The 24962-nt window shown below is 42.4% G+C and overlaps 2 protein-coding genes across 2 annotated transcripts in view; one reads left to right on the top strand and one right to left on the bottom strand.

The window, feature by feature from the left end:
* LOC117373734 (nephrocystin-4-like) overlaps window positions 1-21136 on the top strand; it is a 272836-nt gene extending 251700 nt beyond the window's left edge. Inside the window, exons 23-28 of the mRNA XM_055223162.1 lie at window positions 4089-4245; window positions 5079-5155; window positions 6380-6465; window positions 10525-10696; window positions 20712-20891; window positions 20987-21136. Of these exons, the coding sequence (XP_055079137.1) occupies window positions 4089-4245; window positions 5079-5155; window positions 6380-6465; window positions 10525-10696; window positions 20712-20891; window positions 20987-21136 (822 nt within the window). The remainder of the gene's footprint in view (window positions 1-4088; window positions 4246-5078; window positions 5156-6379; window positions 6466-10524; window positions 10697-20711; window positions 20892-20986) is intronic.
* A 1952-nt stretch (window positions 21137-23088) lies between these two features.
* LOC117373730 (uncharacterized) overlaps window positions 23089-24962 on the bottom strand; it is a 25079-nt gene continuing 23205 nt past the window's right edge. The window contains exon 16 of the mRNA XM_055223161.1: window positions 23089-23169. Coding sequence (XP_055079136.1) covers window positions 23089-23169 — 81 coding nt within the window. The remainder of the gene's footprint in view (window positions 23170-24962) is intronic.

Below are 24962 nucleotides of genomic sequence, written 5' to 3'. Positions count from 1 at the left end.
TGCAGTGATGCGGTCGCTGTATCGGTCCGTTGTGGTAAAGAAGGAGCTGAGCCGGAAGGCGAAGCTCTCTATTTACCGGTCAATCTACGTTCCTACCCTCACCTATGGTCATGAGCTCTGGGTAATGACCGAAAGGACAAGATCGCGGATACAAGCGGCTGAAATGGGCTTCCTCCGCAGAGTGGCCGGGCGCACCCTTAGGGATAGGGTGAGGAGCTCGGTCACACGGGAGGAGCTCGGAGTAGAGCCGCTGCTCCTACACGTTGAGAGGAACCAGTTGAGGTGGCTCGGGCATCTGCTCAGGATGCCTCCTGGACGCCTCCCTAGGGAGGTGTTCTGGGCATGTCCCACCGGGAGGAGGCCCCGGGGAAGACCCAGGACACGCTGGAGGGACTATGTCTCCCGGCTGGCCTGGGAACGCCTTGGGGTCCCACCGGAGGAGCTGGAGGACGTGTCCGGGGTGAGGGAAGTCTGGGAGTCCCTGCTTAGACTGCTGCCCCCGCGACCCGGCTCCGGATAAGCGGAAGAAAATGGATGGATGGATGGATGGACTTTGTAGTTTGGCATTAAACATATCTAACTTAATTTTATTCAATGACATGTTTTTATTGCTCAAATATTCCTTAATATACCTTGATAAAGATGTATTCTTACTTTGAGCAGGGTCGACTCTCCACTGAACTGACCTGTAAATTGACCTGGCAATGCAACCAGCTTGTCTCCAAGGAGTTGTTGATTTGCCCTGAATGTCCACCAGTATGACATTAAACTTCTATCTCCAAGTAGAAAAGCAGGTGTCCTTATACGGAACTTTCCAGTAGCTATAGGAATTAATGTTTAGGTTAAATGATACACAACTGACCTTTATGTCCTCAGTGTTCAGTCTGAGCACGTACACAGGCCTCTTATTTATGCCCATGTGCTTTTCCCGTATATGGAGTAAGATTCTTTGTACCAAAATGCATTATGCATGTACACCTACATTATAAGCTCATTATCATAATCGTATAAGTACTGGTGATGTTCTTTGTCTGGCAAGTCGATCCTGCCTATCTGAGGTGATCACTTCCTGGTACCAGTATTATTAAAGTGTTCTTGCATCTTACACAAGTCTGACTTCTTCTTTCAAAATCCATCACTTTCATGCTTGGCATGAAATGTTCCACAGTATGGCATTAAACTTGTCTATTTTGAATTTATAGTTGCAGGTGTTTTTTGTTTTTTTTAATTGCAAACATAAAACAACATGCTCCAACTCTCCATAGATCTGACCTGTAACTTGGCCTAATGGCACTACCTGCTTTGTCTCCATGGAGATAACCGTGGAACATTCCAGGTAAAGCAATAACATCCTCAAGAAAATAAACGGGTGGCAGACACCCTGCCAGAAACATTATGATGAAATGGAGTTTGCAGGAGCCAAATACTTCATGACGACTCGTAAATATTCTTTTCACCATATTTCCCCCACACTGTAAGATCATGTGCCAGTCTGTCGCTGCTGCTCAGATCGACGCACCATCAGAGGTCACGGGGTGATGAGGGGTCAGAGCAGGGTCACAGGGGTCATGAGGGGTCAAGGCGGGTGTCACTCAATCTACTGTAGACCACATGAGCTGTCCCTGCCTGAGGACATCAGCAGATACAGAGGGATAGTATACGACAGAAATGTTAAAGAAAATTGACTTTTCATAACTTTTAACCATGTTATAGTAGTTTTCCCTCACCATTTATCCTCTCAAAGCTGTATTTGGAGTGATTCGTGTATGTTTGAGCAATCTTTGCTTTCAAAATGCCATATTGCCGGTCAACCCGTTTTCACCGCCACTAGTACACGCCCACTGCTCTGTACTTATATTTTTCTTCAATTTTATTTTCTAAATTGGTGATACACATACGATTCAGCAACTTCACATAGTAATTTTGGTAAAAATGAAAAAAATCAGATTCTTGTTAGCATGATCTGTAACTGTCCATAGTAGGAGCTGACAACTTCATGGCCCTTGTTATGATGTTCAGGGCGACGCTGGCTCACATTGAGAAATGCACTTTTCTAACACGGAAGTGAGCAGAATTGTTTCTTTTATTAAGTCGTTTTAGATGAATAGTGCAATTTAAAATGTGAAAAACAAATGATTCACTGGTGTCATAGCTTGACACAGGCCTCTAAATAGTACACATAAACACGATGTAAAATGATGTATGTATGTTATAGCTACTCTGTACCAGAAATAATATGCCTCCGTTAAATGTGCATTGTGTGAAGTTTCTGATGGAGGGTCTGTCATCAGTTTGTTATTGCTCTGTGAATGGGTCCCTGGACTCCTGACAAGTTGCCCCAGGAGCATGCAAGGATGGGTCAAATGCAGAGGACCAATTTTCCTATAAAGTATCAAGGAAAGTACAAACTCTAAGTCAGAATCTTGGGTGTCCTTGGTCCAGAGGTGGCCCTATCTAAATGTATTTTTAGATTTTATTGTCCCAGGGAAATTTGACAACTGCATTTTACCCATTCTTCAACCCGTACCTCAGGAGAGTCAGGAGCAGTAAGCGGTCACAGTGCAGCACCCATGGACCCATCTCCACATCCTGTGTCAGAATCTTGGCCATGATCAACTCAATGGAATATTGAGCCTTATGCATGTTTTGGGTTGATGGGTGGGAGTAGAACACCACACCATGCGGGAATTGAACCCAAGACCTCCTAGCTTCGTAGTTTTGAGACAAGGTGTATTTATTGTACATTAGAAAACATGTTGAGCCGTGCTTATTTTCAGTGAGATATAGTGGTCTCGTTTAGCGTCCTGTGGAGCAGCATTAGCACACATAAATATAGAAGCTATCTGTGTTTACATGTGGAGAACGCTCATAATGAGCACCACACATGGACATAGGCTGGTTCAGTGAGGACTTCAAAGCTCAGCTTGACAGTAGCAGACATGTTACCCCTGCTTGAGGATGGGTCAAATGCAGAGGTGAATGGGTCTCATGAGGAATTAATACAGTATACACCTTATATTACAGCAGTTGGTGGTTTTCCAACTTTAGAATGGGATGTTAGACTTCCTGATGGGAACATTCAACAGATTTATAATAACACAATAACTCAACAACTGCACAAACCTGCAATGTGTGGTAATTTCATTAATGGGATTCACACCGATTATATAGTGATCACACTCTGAAGGGAGAGTGACAGAGCAGAGAGCAAAGAAATTGAAACTTAGTATAGGGTAATATGTCGCTTTTGGTGAATTTAGCATTTTCAAAACAATAAAAGGTAACATGCTGATATGAATATGTTATGTGTTAGTAATTAATACCCCTCTTTAACAGATGTTGAACCTGATCATATTTATTTTAGATGACTAGACCATAGAACTCCCTGTTTGGCAAAAATCTGGTCTATAGTGGTTTTGCAGATAACATTACAACATCCCGAGTTTTTAGAATGATTGGCAACATATGACAAGAACAAATATAAAAGGCTTCAACTCTGCTAAATATTTTGTATAGTAGAAAACCAGTGACCAGTTAGCTAAACAACAGGAACACTGCACACTGCACACACATGTACCACTGATATAGACTTTGAGATCAGACACAGTTGAAATGAACCTTTCTCTCCTTAAATACTATGTTTCTGAGTCCATGTGTGGAAGAGATTACGCTAACAAGCTCGCTAAGCTCTGAACAGTCACAGCAACAATGGACAAACTACTTTTATTTTCCATTTTGCCATATATGCCCTGAAGCCGGTGTGCCCTGAAGAAGACTCCACGTGGCCCAAACAGGCTAGTCAATAGTCATCAATAAGACTTTTTTGCTATGTGGCCTTATACTTGTTCTGTTACAGCTCAAGCTATTCAGGAAAGGTTCATTTCTGTCCTTTGAAGGTGATTTTAGTTTGCTCAAATGAGTATCTAGTTTTGAGACTAGTTTTAGTGTTGATTAGTGATGTTTGTTCATTTTGAAAATCCTAACTCCTACACATGACATGCAGAAGAGAGCTGGTCAAAAAGCTCTGCACAGATAAATGTATGTAAATATCTGCAAAGGCCTCCTCTCCTCACACATGCTCTCTGCAGGTGACCTTCAGCACAGAGGATGGGAAGCCCCTGTCCATCCTCCAGGTGAATGTGCAGCCAACTCCCCATGTGGTGGACCAGACTTTCCGACTGTACCACCCTGAGCAGAGCTTTCTGAAGAAAGCTGTCCGCCTGCCCCCATGGGACCAGCACGCCGGTACCTGCTCACCTCAGTCACTGTTTAAGTCTTTTTAGAGGCCATAAGGACAGAGCTGCACACCATGAGAAAGACTGACATTTTTCAACTTTTTAAACTTATCAAAGGTTCTCTGTGGAATTTTGCTGCTTGTCTCCATGGAGATAGAGAGGTTTAATGCCATACTGTGGAATATTCCAGGTAAAGCAATAACATCTTCATGGAGACAAACTTTAGTTTTATTGCTATGAATGAACAAAATTCACAAACTAAGATCTTGCATTCTATAAATAATACTAACATAAACATGAAGAGCATGCATTAAAAATGTTTACCTCATATCTGGAGGCACACATAGGTCATGTTTAGGAAAATTATTATAACAATTTTACACACAGGTCCTAACATTGACATTTTTGATTATGGTTTGCTCCGTCCTTATCACCTCGTAGATCTGATTTCTTGTGATGTGTGGTATGTTGAGCTTCCCTGTTCAACAGCCAGTGTGTGTGTTTGATCGACTAAAGTCATTCTTGGTCAATTACAGACATGTCCACCCAGTCAATTAGTTGCCTAAAAAGGGGCCATGGCAAAAGCTACACCTACACCTGCACGGGAATTCGTGCAAAAACAAATATGTCACCGGGGAAAGTACAATATATTTATATAATTGTACATATAAATATCAAAAAGTATCAAATCTTCACCTCACTCACTTCTCATTTCTGCTGTTTCTCATATAAATCTTTAAGATCCAAATAAAATGATTTGATAATTCTTCATTTAAGACGCCATTGACTAAACAAAGGACTACAGCCCTAAACAATAAAAAATTAAGTTATATTGTTTTTCAGGTGGAGAGCTGGGAGAAGGGACCCAGGTGACCGTCCGCTGCAGTGATCCTGATGTCGTCTGTCAAACCAGGAAAACGGTGAGAGATACTTTTTTTCCTATGCTTATCCTTCCGACATTTCAACTCAGTCCTAGTGTTGTATTTGCTGTTAAAACATCAAACGAAAAGATAGAATACACAGAACAAAACTGGATGATGTAAGACTGACTGTTATGTGGTGTAGGATTGTCTGAACGGGTAAGTTTTGAGTCTGTGTTTGAAAAGTGGAAGTAAGTCTATCACAACATTTACATGCACACAGAAGTCTGAGTGCACTAAACAACTGAATTCAAATCGGCATGCGTGAACTGTGTTAGCACAAAAAAACACACTGAAGCACTGATAGTTTTCGCTTTAACGTAGTGGACCAAATAATTAAATATGTGGTAGCATGCTTGGGGGGACTGTAGTTTGTCATTGCTGCTGATATAAAACAAGTGAGTACATGCCCAAAAACGTTTCATATTTACTGGGCTGTTTCTTATCCCATGCAGTTGAACGCCTCTCCTAGTGTGCGCCTAATGTAAAGCAGACTGAGTCACATTCAGTGGGTATCGTAGTATGTATCGGCCTCTCCAGATTTGCTATTGGGATCCAGGAAAATCGAACTACTCTATTGTAGTTCCTGGGTTTACAGTGTTCCTTTGTTTATCGCAGGAGTTACGTTCTAAAAATAACTCACACTAAGCGAAATCTGCAAAGTAGTCAGGTTTATTTTTTACAATTATATATGTATACATTTCCTCACATTTCTCTCTTGTTTAAACACTCTCAAAGTTCAAACCTTTGTAGGCGTCTTTGTTGGTGCAGAACGTTTCATCGACATTGTGGGTTTTTTCAGGGAGAAAACTTGCAAACATACAGCACTTCAGAGTCACATGATCAAACATTTATGTAAATGTGGCTGAACACATTCTGTACTGTACAGGAGACACGGCACAGAAATTATTGCAAAATTGCACTAAAAAAAATAGGTGAACCTTGATATAGTAAGGGACAACTGTACATGCATTTTGAAAGATCTGTTTAAATTGGACCAGGTCAGTTATCCGATATTCCTTTCGTGCATGTAAACGTAGTGAATGCTGCTGATCTAAATGTCAAAACACATTTCTTATCTAATGCAGTTGAATGTCGAATTAGCTTACTCGTAATCTAAATCGAACCATGCTGTTACATACAACAGACTACCGAGAATGAGACTAGGCCAGTTTTCCAGTTTTCCTGAAGGCCCATATACTGTACTGTTGTTTGTTTGTGCAGGTGCCAGGAGAGCCTCAGGACGTGTACCTCAAAGTCCCTGGTAGCCCCAGTCCACTCGTGCGCATGTTCTTCGTCATGGTTTACACGTATGTACTCTACTGAATCTTCTACTCTATGAGCTCAAGAACAGAGTTTAATGCATTTACAAACATTAATGTTATTTTGAATAGAGAAATGGGTAACTCTTTACAATAACTACACTATTTACAGCCAAGACACAATAATAATCAAATAGTTTATTAAGAATGATTCAGGCTTAGTAAGTACTTAAAGGGCCCATATTATGTCATTTTCTGATCTGTATTATAATGTTTCCTCAACAAAAACAGACCTGGAGTTGTGTTTCGTTTAATTCACACATGTTTCACACACAGCCCCTGCATATTTAGGCTGAGTTCTTCTGTCAAACTTTGTGATGTGGTAAAACAAGTTCTCCACTGTGTTTTGAAACCCCCATACACCTTCAGGTCTGGTTTTGCCAATTTTATTAAACTAAAGGTAAAAGGTACCTGGTAATTTGAAAACTGCCACTACATAACATCACAAAGTGGAGCATTTTGAGCTTTGGAGATGTAGACAGAGTAATAATAAAGGTTTACTCAAACATGTGTGAATGAAACAAAATGTCCATGATGACTAAATAGTTTATTAAGAATGATTCAGGCTTAGTACCGTATTTTCAAGTTGCACTGGACTATAAGTCACATTTTTTTGGGAAATTTATTTTACAAAATCCAAGACTAAGAATAGATATTTTATCTTTAAGGCAAGTTATAATAAGTAGAATACAATAGAGAACAGGCTGAATAGCAGTACAACACGCTAACGCACCACATAGACAACAAACTGAATACATGTCTGGCATGTTAACGTAAGATATTAACAGTTAATCAGATAACTAAAGCATAACAAACAAGCTAACAAGTTTACTCTCAATCTCACTCCAAATCACTAAATCCACTGAATTCTTCATCCTCCGTGTCCGCCTGCTCTGGAAGTAGATGAAGCGGCGCTTCCTCTTCTGCATGGCTGTGATCAGACTTAACTTTGTCCATTTTCTTTTAGGGGGCATTTTTGTCTTTCTCAGATGTCTTTTAAATTACCATAATGCTGAAATTTTACATTTTCAATGGTACAGGAGAAGTAGGTACTGGTACACAAGCCTAGAATGCCCTCGTGCGGTTGTCAGTGTGACAGTAATCAAGATGTGAAATCATATTTTAATAATTTCACATATAAGTCGCATCTGAGTATGAGTCACACCCCTGGCCAAACTGTGAAAAAAAGTGTGACAGTCCAGAAAATACGGCAAGTACTTAAATCAAAGCGTTAGATCATTAATTAAGTGGTCACTAAGCCTATGCAGTTCAACAATTAGTTTTGGATGTAAAATCATTTGGTTGAGTTTAGGGACCACATATTGTAAAGTGGTAATTGGTATGCTAGTTAGTGGATAATCAGCCCTTGGTTAGTATTGCAAACCTATTGAGATTATTACAATTTTAGTGTATGTACAAAAACATCTATTGCTAAAAATGCTAATGAGGATTGATTAATGGGAATAAAATAGTTAATGGCTTAAAAGCTTGTAAAATATGGCCATAGACAAAAAGGTTATTTATACTAATCTAGACTTAATTAAAGGATATTACACAAAATCGACTTGTCAGAGCTTGTAAACATGTTATAGTTTCCTTCTCATTTACCCTCTCGTGATTTTTATTCTACCCCATTACTTTGATCAACACCGTTTCACTGCCACTAGTACACACCCACTGCTCTGTACTTAACTTTCTCCAGTGTTATTTTCTTTAACAGTGATATGCATAGAATTCTGCAGTGACGTTTAGCCATGTTTACATAAATTAAATCCAGCATGTGCACATCTTTATGTACCGTAAAGAGCCAGGCGGAAATATCTCATTGGGCACCTTAGTTTCCCAACCGGGAAACCAGCAGACTTGTTTCTTTTATTAAGTTGTTTAAGATCAATATTGCAAATTAATAATAATCCACAGGTGTCGTCGATTATAACTATAATGAAGACAAAACCACAATATATCTAAAGAAAATAAAGAGGAAGTATTATGCCAAATAGATTTTTTGTAGCATGTTGTAACATTCATCAAACATGCTTGAGAGATTTTAGACGTCATCTGACTTTAACTATTACTTAGCCTATAGTGTATGGTTCCTAAACTAAAATGTTAGCATACATTTCTGTCATGATCAATTCTAATTACAGAAGTGTACAGCTAATTCTCTCCGAGTACAGGACATGACACCACCATTTGATTTAATCAGATGGAATGATTTTCAGAACAGCGCTTGCCCTTTTGTCTTCACGTTTCAATCAGCAGAGCTCATATTCATCACGCATAGTTTACCGGGACATGATGTGGCCACTGTCTTTTGAAACACTGCTAATGATTTAAAATGTCTTGATTACAACAGGTATATCATCGGAGTATCTTTGCAAATTGCAGTGACTTCACCTAGACAAACACACTGACATTTCATAGATGGAGGTGATACGTATGCCTTTACACCTGTAATAACAGAAAACATAGTGGCCCATGTTATTCTAATGACAGAAAGTTAACACCACTAAGTCTTTACATTAATGACATTCTCACCTTTAACTGAAATCCAGGTCACAGGAGGCTTTGATTGGTCTTCAGTCCCCAGTATCCAATTGGTGCAGTGCAGTGACACCTAGATGAATAGATTCACATTTTTATTGAACATGGAAATGTTGTGTGCATTATTACAAATGCAACCACAAAACACAACAGAATATTGTGTTGCACATAATACTTATGTTACGTCATATTTAGCATATTTTGCCAATTCTTTCTAATGACGCCTGCTCTACTTGCCCAATAGGTTTACCCTGGCCAATACAAAGTATTCCTCAACTCAAAAGTCTCCACCTTTATGAGCATGTGAGCTCAGACGCATGCCTCGCATTTTTGCAATGACAATACAGGTCTTGTCTACACACACTCTATCAGCGTGTTACCATGGTGCGGCCATGTCTCTTTGTACTAACCAGTGGAAACGGGTCCGTGGAGCACTCAGCTTGGATCATAGACACCACAGTGCCTCGCATGCAGCAGCAGCATGGAGAAGGGAGCAGAGGGCTCTGTAAACTCTGGCGTTTCACTCAGGGGCTCATGCAAATGAGCCGGGTGCTCTAAATACATACGTGTGGCCACAGATAACAGCACAGTTATTCAACATAGACTATGTCTAAGAGCTACTTCAGAAGAAGAACACAGAAACATAAATGGTCAACCCTACACATTTCATTACAAAGGTGAAAAAATGATACGTCTCAGTTTAAAAAGAAAGGCTGACATACTCATTTGAGTGAATGCAGTGCAGTATTCCCATGAGTTCTTCTTTGTCTCTGTTCTTCTTAACTGAATGTGTGCAGTGTGCAAATATTTGAAAATACAACATACATGTAAAATCTCCTCCCCTACAGTAAAACACAAACTAACTGTAACTTACTTACAACATGTTATAGAAAATGTTCTAGGTGTGATGAATTTCTGTCCCACAAGGCATTGCAATCTACAGGTATGACATGTAATATGTGAAAGCAAGAAGTCATAAAAAATTCTAGTAGAAACTACAGCAATTTGTTACAGTGTGCTTCATTAAACGTATCTATCTCACATTTATTCAATTATAAGTTTAAGAAAAAAATGTAATAATACCTTGCATATACCTTCCATTCTTATTGTGAAGTGGCTTGTATCTCCACAGATCTAACCACTAACTTGGTATCACTGTCTTGCCTCTGTATAGACACGTTTAGTGCTAAAAAGCAATAACATTTCTATGGCCACAATCAGGTACAGTCGCTTCACCAGAAAAGTTACACAGTGTATTTTTAAGAAGTGTGCTCATCTACTGGGACTTTGTGAATGTGCATCTGTGTGCGGGGCTTAACGTTTCACGTCAATCAAAGTTTAACTAACTGTTACGTGCTGTATTTTCCCTGAGGAGTGAGTTCATTTTATAATTGACAGATATGATCACAGCTAATATTAAGAGCGACACTGTTTAAAAGTTGTCATTGTTCCAAAATGATGAATCCTCTCTGTTTGTGTTAATAATGTTGGTTTGTGACACAGGGATAAGTGGATGGCCGCGCCCTCTCAGGTGTGGCAGGTGTACGTGCACTTCCTGGAGCGCGTGGACATGAGCGTTGTGAGTGGTCAGAAGAGCTGTCAATCCCTGGTGCTCCGAGGCAAACAGACTGTGAGGAAACTGCGCTGTTACTGCTCCCACCCCCAGGACCTGCAGGTACAAACACACAGCTTTTTTATGATTACTACCGTCTACATTTTACATACAAACTAAAGACATCAAACACAGTTGAAACCAGAACTTGACATACTCTAAATAAAAAGACACATGCACTAAACATTTCTTTTCAATTAGGATTACCAGAATTATTTTTATTTGCTAAATACCATTACTTTCTTAAAAGTCAGATGTTCACATACATTTAATTAATATTTGAACTGTAGTCAATACCCTTCCACAATAGTTGGCAGGAATGTTGGCCCATTTGTCCTGACAGAACTGGTGTAACTGAGTTTATAAACCACCTTGCTCACACATGCTTTTTCACGTATATACATTTTCAGTAGGATTGAGATCGGGTCTTTGTGATGGCCACTCCAAAACTGTGACTTTGTTATCTTTAAGCCACTTTGTAACCAGTTTGACAGTATGCTTTGGGTCATTGTCCATTTGAAAGATTTACTCCCAAGCTTTACTTTCCTGACTGATGTGTTGAGATGTTGCTTCTATGTTTACACATGATGTTCTTTCCTCATGATGCCATCTATTTTGTGAAGTGCACCAGTCCCTCCAGCAGCAAAACAAATCCACAACAAGATGCTTCCACGTCCGTATTTCACAGTTGGGATGGTGTTCTTAGGCTTACAAGCTTCCCCCTTTTTCCTTCAAATGCAACAATGCTCATTTTGGCCAAACAGTTCAGTTTTAGTTAGACAGGACATGTCTCCAAATATTTTGTTCTTTGCCCCTGTGTGCATTTGCAAACTGAAATCGGACTTTTTTATGTTTCTTTTGGAGCATTGGCTTCTTCCTCCAAAGTGGCCTTTCAGCCCATGTCCGTACAGTCTCGTACCAATTTCAGCAGCGTCTTCACAAAGTCTTTTGTTTTTGGGTTGATATGCACATTTTGGACAAGAGCATGTTAATCTCTGGGATAGATTATGGATATTTTTATTGCTCAAAAATACAATGACAAACATGCATCCCTGTGAGCGGGCTTGCCTCTCCACACACCTGACTCATAACTTTGCCTGGTGGAAAGTCCACTATCTGCTTCTTAGCAATGAACCATATTGCTTTCCTAAATGTTCCTATATACTGTATATGAATGTATGACAGATAAGACTACTAATTTCACAAAAACATAAATGATCCATTATGCCTGTAAAGGGGACGTATTATGCAAAATCGACTTTAATGAGCTTTCATAATTAACTCACTCAAAATGATATTTTGATTGATTACTACTTGTTTGAGTACCCTTGTATTGTTCTGCATTCAGGCTTCAGTGCTCTGAAAGTTTTAATTTTTTCAAAGCTCCACTATATCCACCAAGTGCTCTGCACTTTCATTTAATGGAAAAATTAAGACTGAGTCACATATGCAGGGTTCAAAAATGACACATACACGCACACACACAGACACACACATGCACACCCCCCCACACACACACTCCGACACACCCCCACACGCACACACACACACACGCATAAAATAAAATAAAAAATGTAAATAATTAAAGAATAAAAATAAAAATACATACATTATAAAAAATAATCAAATAATAAAAACCTGCTGCTTGTTAGGATGAAATGTCACTATTGTTTCTGCTCTTTTGAACAGAAGTCGATCGTTTTTGTTATTAAACCAATTTAGATCAATGTATATTAAATAGTGATCTACACACATTATAGTTTACTACTAATCTTTCCATAAAAGAATTATATTTTATCTATCGCCACGGAGACTAGTAAGTGCCTACCACCAGACTGTTACCCAGCAGGGCTTTAATATGATTTTTTTTATTTTTTTTTTATTTGATAGGTTTGCATTTGACCCATTCTTCAGTGTCAGACTGTGTGATAACATTTTACCTTTGAGGATTTACCATTTGAGTTGATTTTCCATTTATTAAAAAAAAAAAAAAAGATGTCTACCATAGATAATAGAAACCCCTGCCTCCTTCTGAGATTAAGGTATTAAAATCATCTTGAGTCATTCACCACTATTTCAAAGTTTTAATGTGAAACTATGGCTCCAAAGGATGGGCTAAGTGCAGACGAGGCGTGGAGATAGTCAGGGAGACAGAGAATTCCTGACATCCTCCGTTAACACATTTCAAATTGCCAACCCAAAATAGTATTATGCAAATGAGCCTCGTCACAGCGGGTGGGTTTGGTTATCACCTCCGGATGAATCCATGTAGGAAATGTAGATTGAGTGAGTCACTTTTAGGGCAGCTCTTGTTCAGTCTTCTGTGCTCACTACAGTAAATATGCTGGAGTAAAGCTATAACATATTTTTACAGTACATAAGCTTTATTTAGTCTTATTGTAGTCTAATTTCATCCTGGTTTGGTCTGTGGTAACTTTTCATCTTGTATATTATAAGATCTCGTTTAAGCAGTACTTTGTGACATAATCAGACCACAGCTCTGAATAGTACAGAATGTTTTAAAGGTAACTTTATTCTTGTAAAGCAGTGAAATATATTTCCTTCCCCCAAAGCTTATATTGTAAAACCAAGACTTTGTGACAAAATGAGACCTCTGTGGTCTGTCTGCTTTTAATATAATAAATATAATAAAACCCAGAAGGAAAAGCCGTAAGTGTAAGATTGACTGAGAGTTGGTGGGTTACTCTTCTTCAAATAAGCTGTTCTAAAACTATGCAAACACCCGAAAATTCATGCATGTGAATAATAGTGATGTACCAAAGGGTTTGTTAGAGCTAAATGTTTTGGTCTTTTTGAAAAAAGAAAATAATAAAAATAACTTGCTGGCATGGTGCTGTAATGCAACAAAACAGGGTTATTTGTTCATAGTTGTTTTATATTAAATTGATACATTTGTTTGGATGTATTTGTTAAATGATTTACTTATCCACAAAAAGAGAATGAAAAAGAACTTTTTTCTCTCTCTCTCTGAAGCCTGTTCCATTAGCCATCTGTTTGGGCTAAGGAAGGACACTTGCCTTGGACCAGAAGGAAGTGACTACTAATCTACTACCAAGGCAAGTGTTTTGTGAAACACCCAGAGTCTTGATCTGTATCAGAACTAATATGGGACCACATGATATTAAAGCTATACTTAGTAACTTTTATGATGAAGGTCAGCTCTGCAATACGTTTGTCTCGAGGGAGTAGCAGAATGCTAGTAACTAACTGTAACTGATAGTAACTGATAGTAACTGATAGTAACTGTAGGCCTTTCTATTCTCCACGTGAGTTCACTTCATTCATTCTGGCCGCTGTTTACATCCCTCCGTGCGCGGACACGCACGAGGCCCAGCGCGTGCTCGCGGAGCAGATTCTGAATGTGGAGCGAACCATCCCAGACTCTTTACTGATCATCCTGGAGGATTTTAATAAGGGAAATCTGAACCCGGAACTGCCCAAGTACAAACAGTTTATTAAATGCCCGACGAGAGAGCAGAAGCTCCGCGCTCCTGTACGATTCTCTGATCACATCATGGTTCACCTCATCCCTGCTTACAAACAACGGCTGAAACTCTCCAAACCTGCTGTGAGGACTTCTAAGAAGTGGACCAGTGAGGCTGTGGAGGAGCTTCGCACGTGTTTGGACATTACATACTGGGATGTGTTCAAGGCCACAGACAATTTGGATGAGTACACAGACACTGTGACGTCATACATTCAGTTCTATGAGGAGAGCATCATTCCATCATGTACCAGGGTGACTTTTAACAACGATAAATCCTGTTTCACACCCAGACTGAGACATCAGGAGGGAAAAGGAGATGGCTTACAGAGCAGAAGATGTATGCGTTTAGCGAAGAGGTGGAAAAGGCTAAAGAGAAGTACAATACACATCTGGAACAGCATTTCTCCACCAACGACTCTGCTTCTGTCTGGAGAGGGCTTAGGCAAATCACCAACTACAGGCCCAAAGCCCCTTCCGCCGTGGACAACAAACAACTAGCAGAAAAGTTAAATAGCTTTTATGCGAGGTTTGAGGCCTCACACCCCTCCCCCACCTCACTCACCATCATGGACATCACAGCCAAACCCATTTTGGACCCCTCCTCCTCCATCACAGTTTTGAAGCAGGACATCCATCCATCCATTTTCTTCCGCTTATCCGGGGCCGGGTCACAGGGGCAGCAGTCTAAGCAGGGACTCCCAGACTTCCCTCACCCCGGACACGTCCTCCAGCTCCTCCGGTGGGACCCTGAGGCATTCCCAGGCCAGCCAAGAGACATAGTTCCTCCAGCATGTCCTGGGTCTTCCCCGGGGCCTCCTCCCGGTGGGACATGCCCAGAACACCTCCCTAGGGAGGCGTCCAGGAGGCATCCTGAGCAGATGCCCGAGCCACCTCAAGTGGTTCCTCTCGACGTGTAGGAGCAGCGGCTCTACTCCAAGCTCCTCCAGTGTGACCGAGCTCCTCACCCTATCTCTAAGGGTGCGCCTGGCCACCCTACGGACAAAACCCGTTTCAGCTGCTTGTATGCGCGACCTTGTCTTTTCGGTCATTACCCAGAGCTCATGACCATAGGTGAGGGTAGGAACGTAGATTGACCAGTAAATCAAGAGCTTTGCCTTTGGACTCGTCTTTACCACAACAGACCGATACAGCGACCGCATCACTGCAGATGCTGGACCGATCCAACTGTCAATCTCACGCTCCATCCTTCCCTCACTCGTGAACAAGACCCCGAGATACTTGAACTCCTCCACTTGAGGCAGAGACTCACCACCCACCCAGAGAAGGCAAACCACCTTTTTCCGGTCGAGAACCATGGCCTCGGATTTGGAGGAGCTGATTCTCATCCCAGCCGCTTCACACTCAGCTGCAAACCGCCCCAGTTCCTGCTGCAGGTCCTGGCTCGAAGAAGCCATCAGGACAACATCATCTGCAAACAGCAGAGATGAAATCCTGTGGTTCCCAAACCAGACCCCCTCTGGCCCCTGGCTGCGCCTAGAAATTCTGTCCATAAATATAATGAACAGAACTGGTGATAAAAGGCAGCCCTGGCGCACTGGGAACAGGTCTGACTTACTGCCGGCAATGCGAACACAGCTCCTGCTCCGGTCATACAGAGACCGGACAGCCCTTAGCAAAGAGCCCCGGACCCCATACTCCTGGAGCACCCCCCAAAGGACATGTCTAGGGACATGGTCAAATGCCTTCTCCAAATCCACAAAACACATGTGGACTGGTTGAACAAACTCCCATGAACCCTCAAGGACCCGATGGAGAGTATAGAGCTGGTCCAGTGTTCCGCAAACAGGAAGCCCTCCATCCGCACTGTAAACAGTGTTGGTGAAGCACTGCTTCCCCCTCCTGAGGCGTCGGACGGTTTGCCAGAATTTCTTTGAGGTCGTCCGATAGTCCTCCTCCGTGGCCTCCCCAAACTCCTCTCAACCCAGAGTTTTTGCCTCTGTGACTGTCCGAGCCACCGCACGCTTGGCCCGCCTGTACTCATCAGCTGCCTCAAGAGTCCCACGAGCCAACAAGGCTCGATAGGACTCCTTCTTCAGCCAGACGGCATCCCTTACTTCCGGTGTCCACCACCGGGTTCGGGGATTGTCGCCACGACAAGCACCACAGACCTTACGATCACAGCTACAAGCAGCCGCCTCGGCAATAGAGCTGGAGAACATGGCCCACTCAGAGTCCATGTCCCCAGCCTCCCCCGGGATCAAGGAGAAGCTCTCCCGGAGGTGTGAGTTGAAGACCCCTCTGACAGAGGGCTCCGACAGACGTTCCCAGCAGACCCTCACGATGCGCTTGGGCCTGCCAGGTCTGTCCGGCTTCCTCCTCCACCAGCGGATCCAACTCACCACCAGGTGGTGATCGGTTGACAGCTCTGCCCCTCTCTTCACCCGAGTGTCCAAGACATGTGGCCGGAGATCAGATGACACGACAACAAAGTCGATCATCGACCTCCGACCTAGAGTGTCCTGGTACCATGTGCACCGATGGACACCCTTGTGCTCGAACATGGTGTTTGTTATGGACAAACTGTGACTAGCACAGAAGTCCAATAACAGAACACCACTCGGGTTCAGATCGGGGAGGCCATTCTTCCCAATCACGCCCCTCCAAGTGTCACTGTCATTACCCACATGGGCATTGAAGTCCCCCAGGAGAACAACGAGTCCCCGGTTGGTGCACTGTCTAGTACCCCTCCCAGGGACTCCAAGAAGGCCGGGTACTCTGCACTGCTGTTTGGCCCGTAGGCCGACACAACAGTTAGAAACCTGTCCCCGACCCGAAGGCGCAGGGGGGACCCTCTCGTTCAGCGGGGTGAATTCCAACACGTGGCGGCTGAGCTGTGGGGCAATGAGCAAGCCCACACCAGCTCGCCACCACTCCCCGAGCAACGCCAGAGAAATGGAGAGTCCAACCCCTCTCAAGGAGTTAGGTTCCAGAGCCCAAGCTGTGTGTGGAGGTGAGGCCGACTATATCTAGCCGGTAGCACTCAACCTCCCGCACAAGCTCAGGCTCCTTCCCCCCCAGCGAGGTGACATTCCATGTCCCCAGAGCTAGTCTCCATGTCCGGAGATCCGGTCGTCGAGGTCCCCGCCTTCGACTGCCGCCCGGATTTCTCTGCACCCACCCCTGAAACAGGACATGACTAAGCTTTTCAAAAAGCAAAACCCCCGTAAGGCCCTGAGCCCGGACGATGTCTCTCCTTCCACCCCTAGACACTGTGCTGAGGAACTGTCTCCTGTCCTCCTCCTTTCACGGACATCTTTAACACCACATCTCACTCAGCTCAACGTGCCTGACTCCATCTGCAGGTGGATCACTGACTTCCTGACGGACCAGAGGCAGCATGTGCGGCTGGGAAACAATGTCTCTGACACTCAGACTATTAGCACAGGATCTCCACAAGGTTGTGTACTTTCTCCCCTGCTCTTCTCTCTGTACACCAACTGCTGCACCTCCAGCCACAACTCAAACTGGTTACGTTTGTGGATGACACCACCCTCATCGGGCTCATCTCAGACGGCGATGAGTCTGCCTACAGGAGGGAGGTGGACCGGCTGGTGTCCTGGTGCAGCAGCAACAACCTGGAGCTCAACACCCAGAAGACAGTGGAGATGATTGTGGACTTCAGGAAAGTCACAGCCCCCCTGCCTCCCCTCACCTTGACTGACTCCCCCATCACCACTGTGGACTCTTGCCGCTTCCTGGGCACCTGCATCACCAAGGATCTCAAGTGGGAACTGACCAACAGCTCCCTCATCAAGAAAGCCCAGCAGAGGATGTACTTCCTGCGGCAGCTGTGGAACGCCAAGCTGCCAGTCCAGATGATGGTGCAGTTTTACACTTCCATCATTGAGTCCATCCTCACCTCCTCCATCACTGTGTGGTTCGCTGGGGCCACTTCCAGGGACAGACAGAGACTGCAGCGCATTGTGCCTCTGCTGAGAAGGTGATTGGCTGCAGCCTTCCATCTCTACAGGACCTGTACATCTCCAGGACTCGGGGGCGAGTAGGCTGTATAGCAGCTGACACTTCTCACCCTGGACATGACTATTTGAGCCACTTCCCTCTGGCAGGAGGCTACGGTCCATTGGGACCTGAACCTCTTGTCATAAGAACAGTTTCTTCCCCTCTGCATTTGTCTCATGAACATTTTATAATATCTGCACAAAACTGGACACTTTAATAAGCCATGTTTGTCCTGTTGTTCTGATGCTGCTGTTGTATATATTTTCTACCTCTAAGTATTTTTATTTTTAAGCTTTTTTTTTTTTTTTTTTAACTTTGTGCATGCCCTTATTTGTATTTGTATTTATTCAGTGTGTTTTTATGTTGCACTTTATCACCGCAGTAAGTTCCTGGTTTGTGAGCTGTGTTCACAAATGATGTCAATAAAAGTCTTCTTATTCTGATTAACCTTATAGGTTATATTTGTAGAGATGTGACCCCACACAGTAAATAACCTTGTTTTTTAAGGTCTGTCTGTAGCATTATATTCATGGATTAAATGCATGATAGATCAGTTCACTGCATACTATGTAACATTCCAGGCAAAGCAATAATCTCCATGGAGACAAGCAGGTGGTGGACCTCTCCTCGAAAAGTTACATTGCACACCTTTAAAGAAACTACTATTTTTGGGTTGAAAATGGCCTTCTATTGTCCAAAAAAGTACATTTATTATGATCAAAATCAAATATAATGCCATTTCCTAGATGTCAAAAGTTCGACATTTTAGTGCGACATTTGGCCCAGCCTCACCTCACACAATTCTGCATAGCTCCTGTCTCTCTGCACCACCTCCTCCTCCTCTGCCTTGTCTCTATGTCGCTGCTCCACCCAAGTGTGAGGAGCGGGTCACATCTTTAGCACTGCTCAAATTGGAACATGAAACGGCAGGCTTGTTTCAATTGACAAGGCATTATGTCATCTTTTCTTCATACATATGTCAAATACAAAAGAATCATCTTCTTAAAATGTCCCTTCTTCTCAGTAAAGAAGTACTGCAGAATGCAATTGCAAATTTTAAGGCCGTTGTACCAGAATTTTTTCATAAAATGAGAGTAAAATGAGTTTTGCCTCAGTAAAGTGTCAAAATTCCACTGCTGTGTGCTGTCCACATCTAATCAGGGATTAATTTGAGCCAGAACAAACCGGAACAGGATTCAGCAACTGTCAGTGTTCCGCCAACTATTTCTTTGATCCGGTAACTAGACTGGAGATTAGCCTTTAGGTTTAAGGTCTTGAATAATATAAACACAGACATTTGTGTTTTGGACTAATTAAGCCCACATTTTCATGAGCCATAGGGTACGTCTCATCTCGTCCATTCCTCAGCTCTCACAGGAGAGCGGTCCTACAGCCTGATGTCGCACCACTGTCCTCTTTGGTAAGAGTGGTCCAGCCTGCTCCCGAGCCTCCCGTGCAGAGCGGGAGTTCTGAATATAAATTATAACTCACTTTTTTTAACGAGCCAAAGTGACAAAATGGGATTGTTCATGATATTAAATGCACTTTGACGACAGAGAGGGCAAAGGCTGTGAGGGAATCCGAAATCGCAGCATTAGGACTAAAAACAGGTAATGTCACACACCTTAGGCTATGGTGTGAACAACCTTCTGTAGATGAGCAGCTTTTGTACAACTTTTTGTTCCAGTGACTCTAGATCAGTATCAGATTGAGCCTATACAAGGGGCGAACGAGGTGAGCGAGATCGGTGAGCGAGAGCGTTTAAGGGTATCGGTCAGACAAAGCATTGGAGCTCTGTAAACAGCCTTGTGTGAATGAGCAGCTTTTGCACCAATTTGGATCTGTTCCAAACTGTAGCAGAGTCAGGTACAGGGTGCAAGCGATGGAAAGGGAGGTGTGTGTGAGGAGCAAGTGCCTGGAAATGCATCCAGACGGCGTGGCAGCAATGTCTGATTTACTGATTTACGTACTGCATTGAATTATCAAATGATTTGATCTATTTTGAACCTGGAGCTGGTGTGCTTTTAACAGGCTAGCTGTTGTTTGCTGTGGTTTGGCACCAAAACTCTCGGTGAATTTTGCTCATAAACTCATCACAAAGAAGAATTGGGATGTTAAGAATGTGTTTGCAGTGAGAAATGAGTTTGGACCAAACAGGTTCAAATGAAAACATTCTCCATGTTTTTTATACAAAATAAAGTGTGTTTGCTGCTTCTAGCTTCTCATACATGTTCTTATGACCAGAGTGAGGGCGGAGGAAAGGCGGAGTCTGGAGGACTAAAGGGAAGTGTGAGGGGGAGAAGGGCGGAGGAAAGGTGGAGTCTGGAGGACTAAAGTAAAGTGTGAGGAGGGCGGAGGAAAGGCGGGGTCTCGAGGACTAAAGGATGTGAGGGGAAAGGAGGGCGGAGGAAAGGCAAACACCATAGTGAAATAGTAAAAAAGTTCATTTTAGTGTTTAGTCTTTAAATCAATCATTCAATAATGCACCAAATGTAATTCCTCTGAATAATACCTGAAGTAAGTAAACATAGAGTTACTCAGGTGAATTTGATCCATTTATACATTTGTTCTCTCATATGTGTGTGTCAGCTGGAGCCGGCGGGCGTGTTCGTGCTGCCCCCTGCCTCTGTACAGGAAGTCCAGGTGAAAGTGCAGCTGTGGAGAGCAGGGAGGCGTTTCTTCTTCCTGAGCGCGGTGGATGTGGAGCAGAGACGCCTGGTCAGCACCTGGCTCCTGTGCCTCCAGGTGCACCAGCCTGTCATCTCCAAGGTACCACCCTCATGTATCCCACAGAGAGGAACAGTCCTCAGATACTAGTCCTTAGAATGGTGCAGGATTCTTACATGTTGCATTGTGTGGCGCAGGCGTTCGAGGTGAGTGTTCCGGTGGGAGAAGGTCGTGGCAGTTCCAGGAAGATCACTTACACCAACCCTTACAACGGCCCCCGCACCCTACTGCTGCGCTCGGACCACCCTCACCTACTGCAGTTCAGAGAGGAACGCTTCCAGGTTTGAAACTCACACATGCACATTCGGACACGCATGAACTCTGAGCCCACCACACCCCCACTTATCACAGTTCAGACAGGAGCACTTCCAGGTCAGACCTTAGCGAAAAATCATACATTTACTAGATTTTGTCCAATGAGGTTCATGGGGTGTTCCAATAATTTATTCTAATAGATAATTTTTTCAGACCAAAGTTTAGTTTGTTTTCAGACCTGAGTTTCAACTGCTCACTCTTCTGCGCAGTCTTTCTCAGAGTGGTGAATGTGAAAGAGAAACAGTGAAGGCATGCGCACGAGCAACAAAAACAGAAAGCAGAACAGGAGAATGGCAATATATCAGACTTTTATGCCCGATGCCATTCCTGTCACCGCCACCATTATTGTGAATGGAGTGTGTAATGATGGTGGGATATTGAATGGAAGTTGTCAGTCCTTTCTTCCTTTTTTTTCTTTATTCACCCCGAGTTAGTCTTCCCGCCGGCGTGCTCCTATTACTCACTATTGATTGGCACTGAGTGACTAGCAGCTTTAAGAGTGTAAAGATAGCAACTGTAACATGCTGTCCTACTGGCATTAATGCAGAAGTACGGCCACTAGGTGTCGTATACTGAGGACACAGTCGGGCTGAGCAATATGGCGACAGAGGTTGAATAATAGCACCACTTTCTGAAGCTGTTGTGAAAATATAACCTCACTGTTTACTTACACTGACAAAGAAGATGCTTTTTGCAAACTTTTGTTTTTCATGTGGTCAGATCAAGTAAAGAACCAAAAACCAGGCCAACAACTCTTTGCGATTGTAATGCCACGAGAACACGACCTAATGGTCAGCCTTCTTTGTGTTCTAAGTGAATAACAGCTGGATTTAACCAATCATAGTGAAGTGTGAACTCTCAGAAGCAGCATTAGTTCCCCTTAACGGCACATGCTTGAATGAAAACTAAAACATAGTACAATTTTTGGAATTTAGACAAAGTTTTTTCACATCAAATCTTGTGGTAGAAGCATGTAAAACTTAAGTAAATGATAGAGAAGATAGAGTACGTCTCAGGCCAGATTCCTGTTTAAGGAAGGATTCTCTTTCCTAACAAAAATAGCTTGTTTAACTCTCCTCTAAAAAAATGTCTTTTCTCTGGCTAAGATCTGAACTTCATTATCTTCAAAGGAGTGATTAGCATCTCTGAGATGGAGATGTACAGCAGAATGGTGTCCTGAGTAGCTCTCACACCGGTATTGGTACATCCTCTTATGGAGTAGCTGTTCAGAGTTGAGTTAACTAAAATTAGTTGTGTTGTTATTAATCCACATTTCAACTACAGCTGCTAAATGGGCAGTCCCTGTGGACAGCCCCTGTGGTCAGGTGTTTGGCCACTGAAGGCTTAGATTTAGGCGATCTCCACCTTAAAGCTGCAAACTGACCTAGTTTGTACTAAAGCTGCCAAAAGAACTATGAACAGTTAATTATGCTATTTAAACAGTTAAGTAGTGAAAAAAGTGGATTTAGTGTTTTGATCCACTTTAAATGTCGTGTAGTAACAGTAACCACTGTCAAATTTGCTTAAATAAAGTACAGATACCTAAAAAATATACTGGTACAGTACTCTTATAGTTCCACCACTGCATATCTCAGAGTGATTTTTGGGGTTTGTAACAAACTGGTTTTACTCATTGGCCCCAAAGTGAGGAGCTCAGTTGCACGTTTTTTTTTTTTTCGCTTTTATTTTCACAGTAAAATAAATCCTCTATTTTATTGTCCTTGTCAAAACCACATGTTTCACTTCTGAGCACCTCTCCATGTACTAGCGTTCACTCCTCCATCACATGTCTGTAATGGAGGCATTTCCCCGCCCCAGTGTTGTCTCTGTGCAGCCGGAGAACCATCCGGGAGCTATTAGCGCTGGTGCTTTATTGTCCTGTCCTTTCCGCTCCTCTCCACTCCCACTGTAATGGCTCCTTCAGTCAGTCGTACCCGCCCTGAGACAAACTATCAGCGCTGGGTGTGAGAGCGAGGAGCACCTGGGCTAATGGAGAGCCTGGCTGCTAAACGAGCACAGCAACGACACAGTCGACACGTAAACTATTCATGAGGCACAGTGCATCAAGGAGATACAATGGAGGAAATGGGTGCCAGGCAGAGCTGGAGTAGCAGCAGTTTTCCACATTGTTTCCTAGTACTTTTTCTGCATAAATAGTAGTTTTTGCATAAACTCCCTCTGCAGGTGTAGTTTCATGAGTGCAGTTTGGGTCAGATACATAGAGGTACATAATTGTTTTGAAAGCTTTTGCCATGACCCCATTTTAACTGACTAATTGATCATCAGGACATGTCTGATGTCGACCAAGAATTTCTGTATTTGACTATAGTCCTATAGTTGAGAGTTGGAGGTGACCTGGTGTGGTGACAAGCTGGAACTTGTCTAGAAGACACTGGAGATGACCAGAGGACACTGGAAATGATCAGAGGACACTGGGGATGATCAGAAGACATTGGAGATGATGGTGGACGTCAGGAAAGTCACAGCAGTCAGGATCAGACATGGGCAGTCAGCGTCTCAGTTTTATGCAGCTAAAACCTTCCTGAAGATGTGAGACAGACCTCTGCTCTGATCATTTTTAAATCCAGGCTCAACACATTTCTGTTGAGCTGTGCATAAGACTGAAAGGGTTTTTTTTTCTTCTTTTTTTAACATACATTTTATGATTATTTATGTTTGTATTTGTTTGTATTGTGATATTGTCTTTCTTATTGTGTAAAACACTAAATACTTTGTGTACAAATTGTGCTATACAAATAAAGTTGCCTTGCCTTGTTTTCTGCTGCAGCATTTTGCAAAAAGCACATTTCTAGTTGATGAATTTTGACTGAACCAGAACAAGAACTAAACCTGAAACTAATGATACTTTATTGTTCCCACAGGGAAATTTGTTTTCACAGTTGTATATTTAAAAAGAACGCCATTACAACCAGACCAGTGCTAAACTAAAAGCTCAAATTTCACTTTTCAGAAACAAAGATGACAAAACATGTTTCATATCTGTACAGTTATAGTATATTCATCCTCTTTATAACTGAAACAGGCTATTCTAATTCTACAGTATTAGATGTGTATTAATCAATAACTAAAAAGATGTTTATAAGTCATATAATACACAAAATAGATTCTTGTGCTTTAAGCCATGTTAAAATCAGTGTTGGGCAAGATCCTTCAAAAGAGTAATTCATTACAGTTTACACTTTGCAGCTCCACTGAATAAGACAAGAGCGGAGTCTGATCTGTCACCCCTGACTCTTAGTGAAATAACGAGCTGCGTTACATTGGCAGTAACACTAATGAGTTAGATTGCTTGTTACTGGCAAAAGTTATGCCGTCATACTTTAATGGCATTATTCCCAACACTGGTTATAAAGCTGCTACCTTATCAAAAACATACCTGGAGTTGTGTTTTGTTTTATTCACACGTTTGATCAAAAATACTCTACCTTGTGATGTCATGTAGTGATAGTTTTCAAGTTTTACCTTTAGTTCAGAAGAGCTTATCATTTCCAGGGCTGAAATCATCCATTATGATTCTAGTGAAGATGTATGGGGTTTAAAACACAGTGGAGCACTTCCTGTCTTACCACAAGACATCACAATGTATTTTCTGTTTGAAAGAACTAGTCTAGTATAGTCTAGTCTAAATATGCAGGATTTGTGTGAATGCAACAAAACACAGCTGCAGGTTTGTTTTTGATGATGAAATGTCATTATAACATAAATAAAAAAATAGCATAATATGGGCCCTTTAAAATATATATCAAATTTAAATCTTTACATACTGTTACTAAGTAG

This window comes from Periophthalmus magnuspinnatus, chromosome 7 (assembly GCF_009829125.3).
Source record: "Periophthalmus magnuspinnatus isolate fPerMag1 chromosome 7, fPerMag1.2.pri, whole genome shotgun sequence".
NCBI classification, from domain to species: domain Eukaryota; kingdom Metazoa; phylum Chordata; class Actinopteri; order Gobiiformes; family Gobiidae; genus Periophthalmus; species Periophthalmus magnuspinnatus.
The sequence above is the reverse complement of the archived record's forward strand: the minus strand, read 5'-3'. Positions and strand labels throughout refer to the sequence as shown.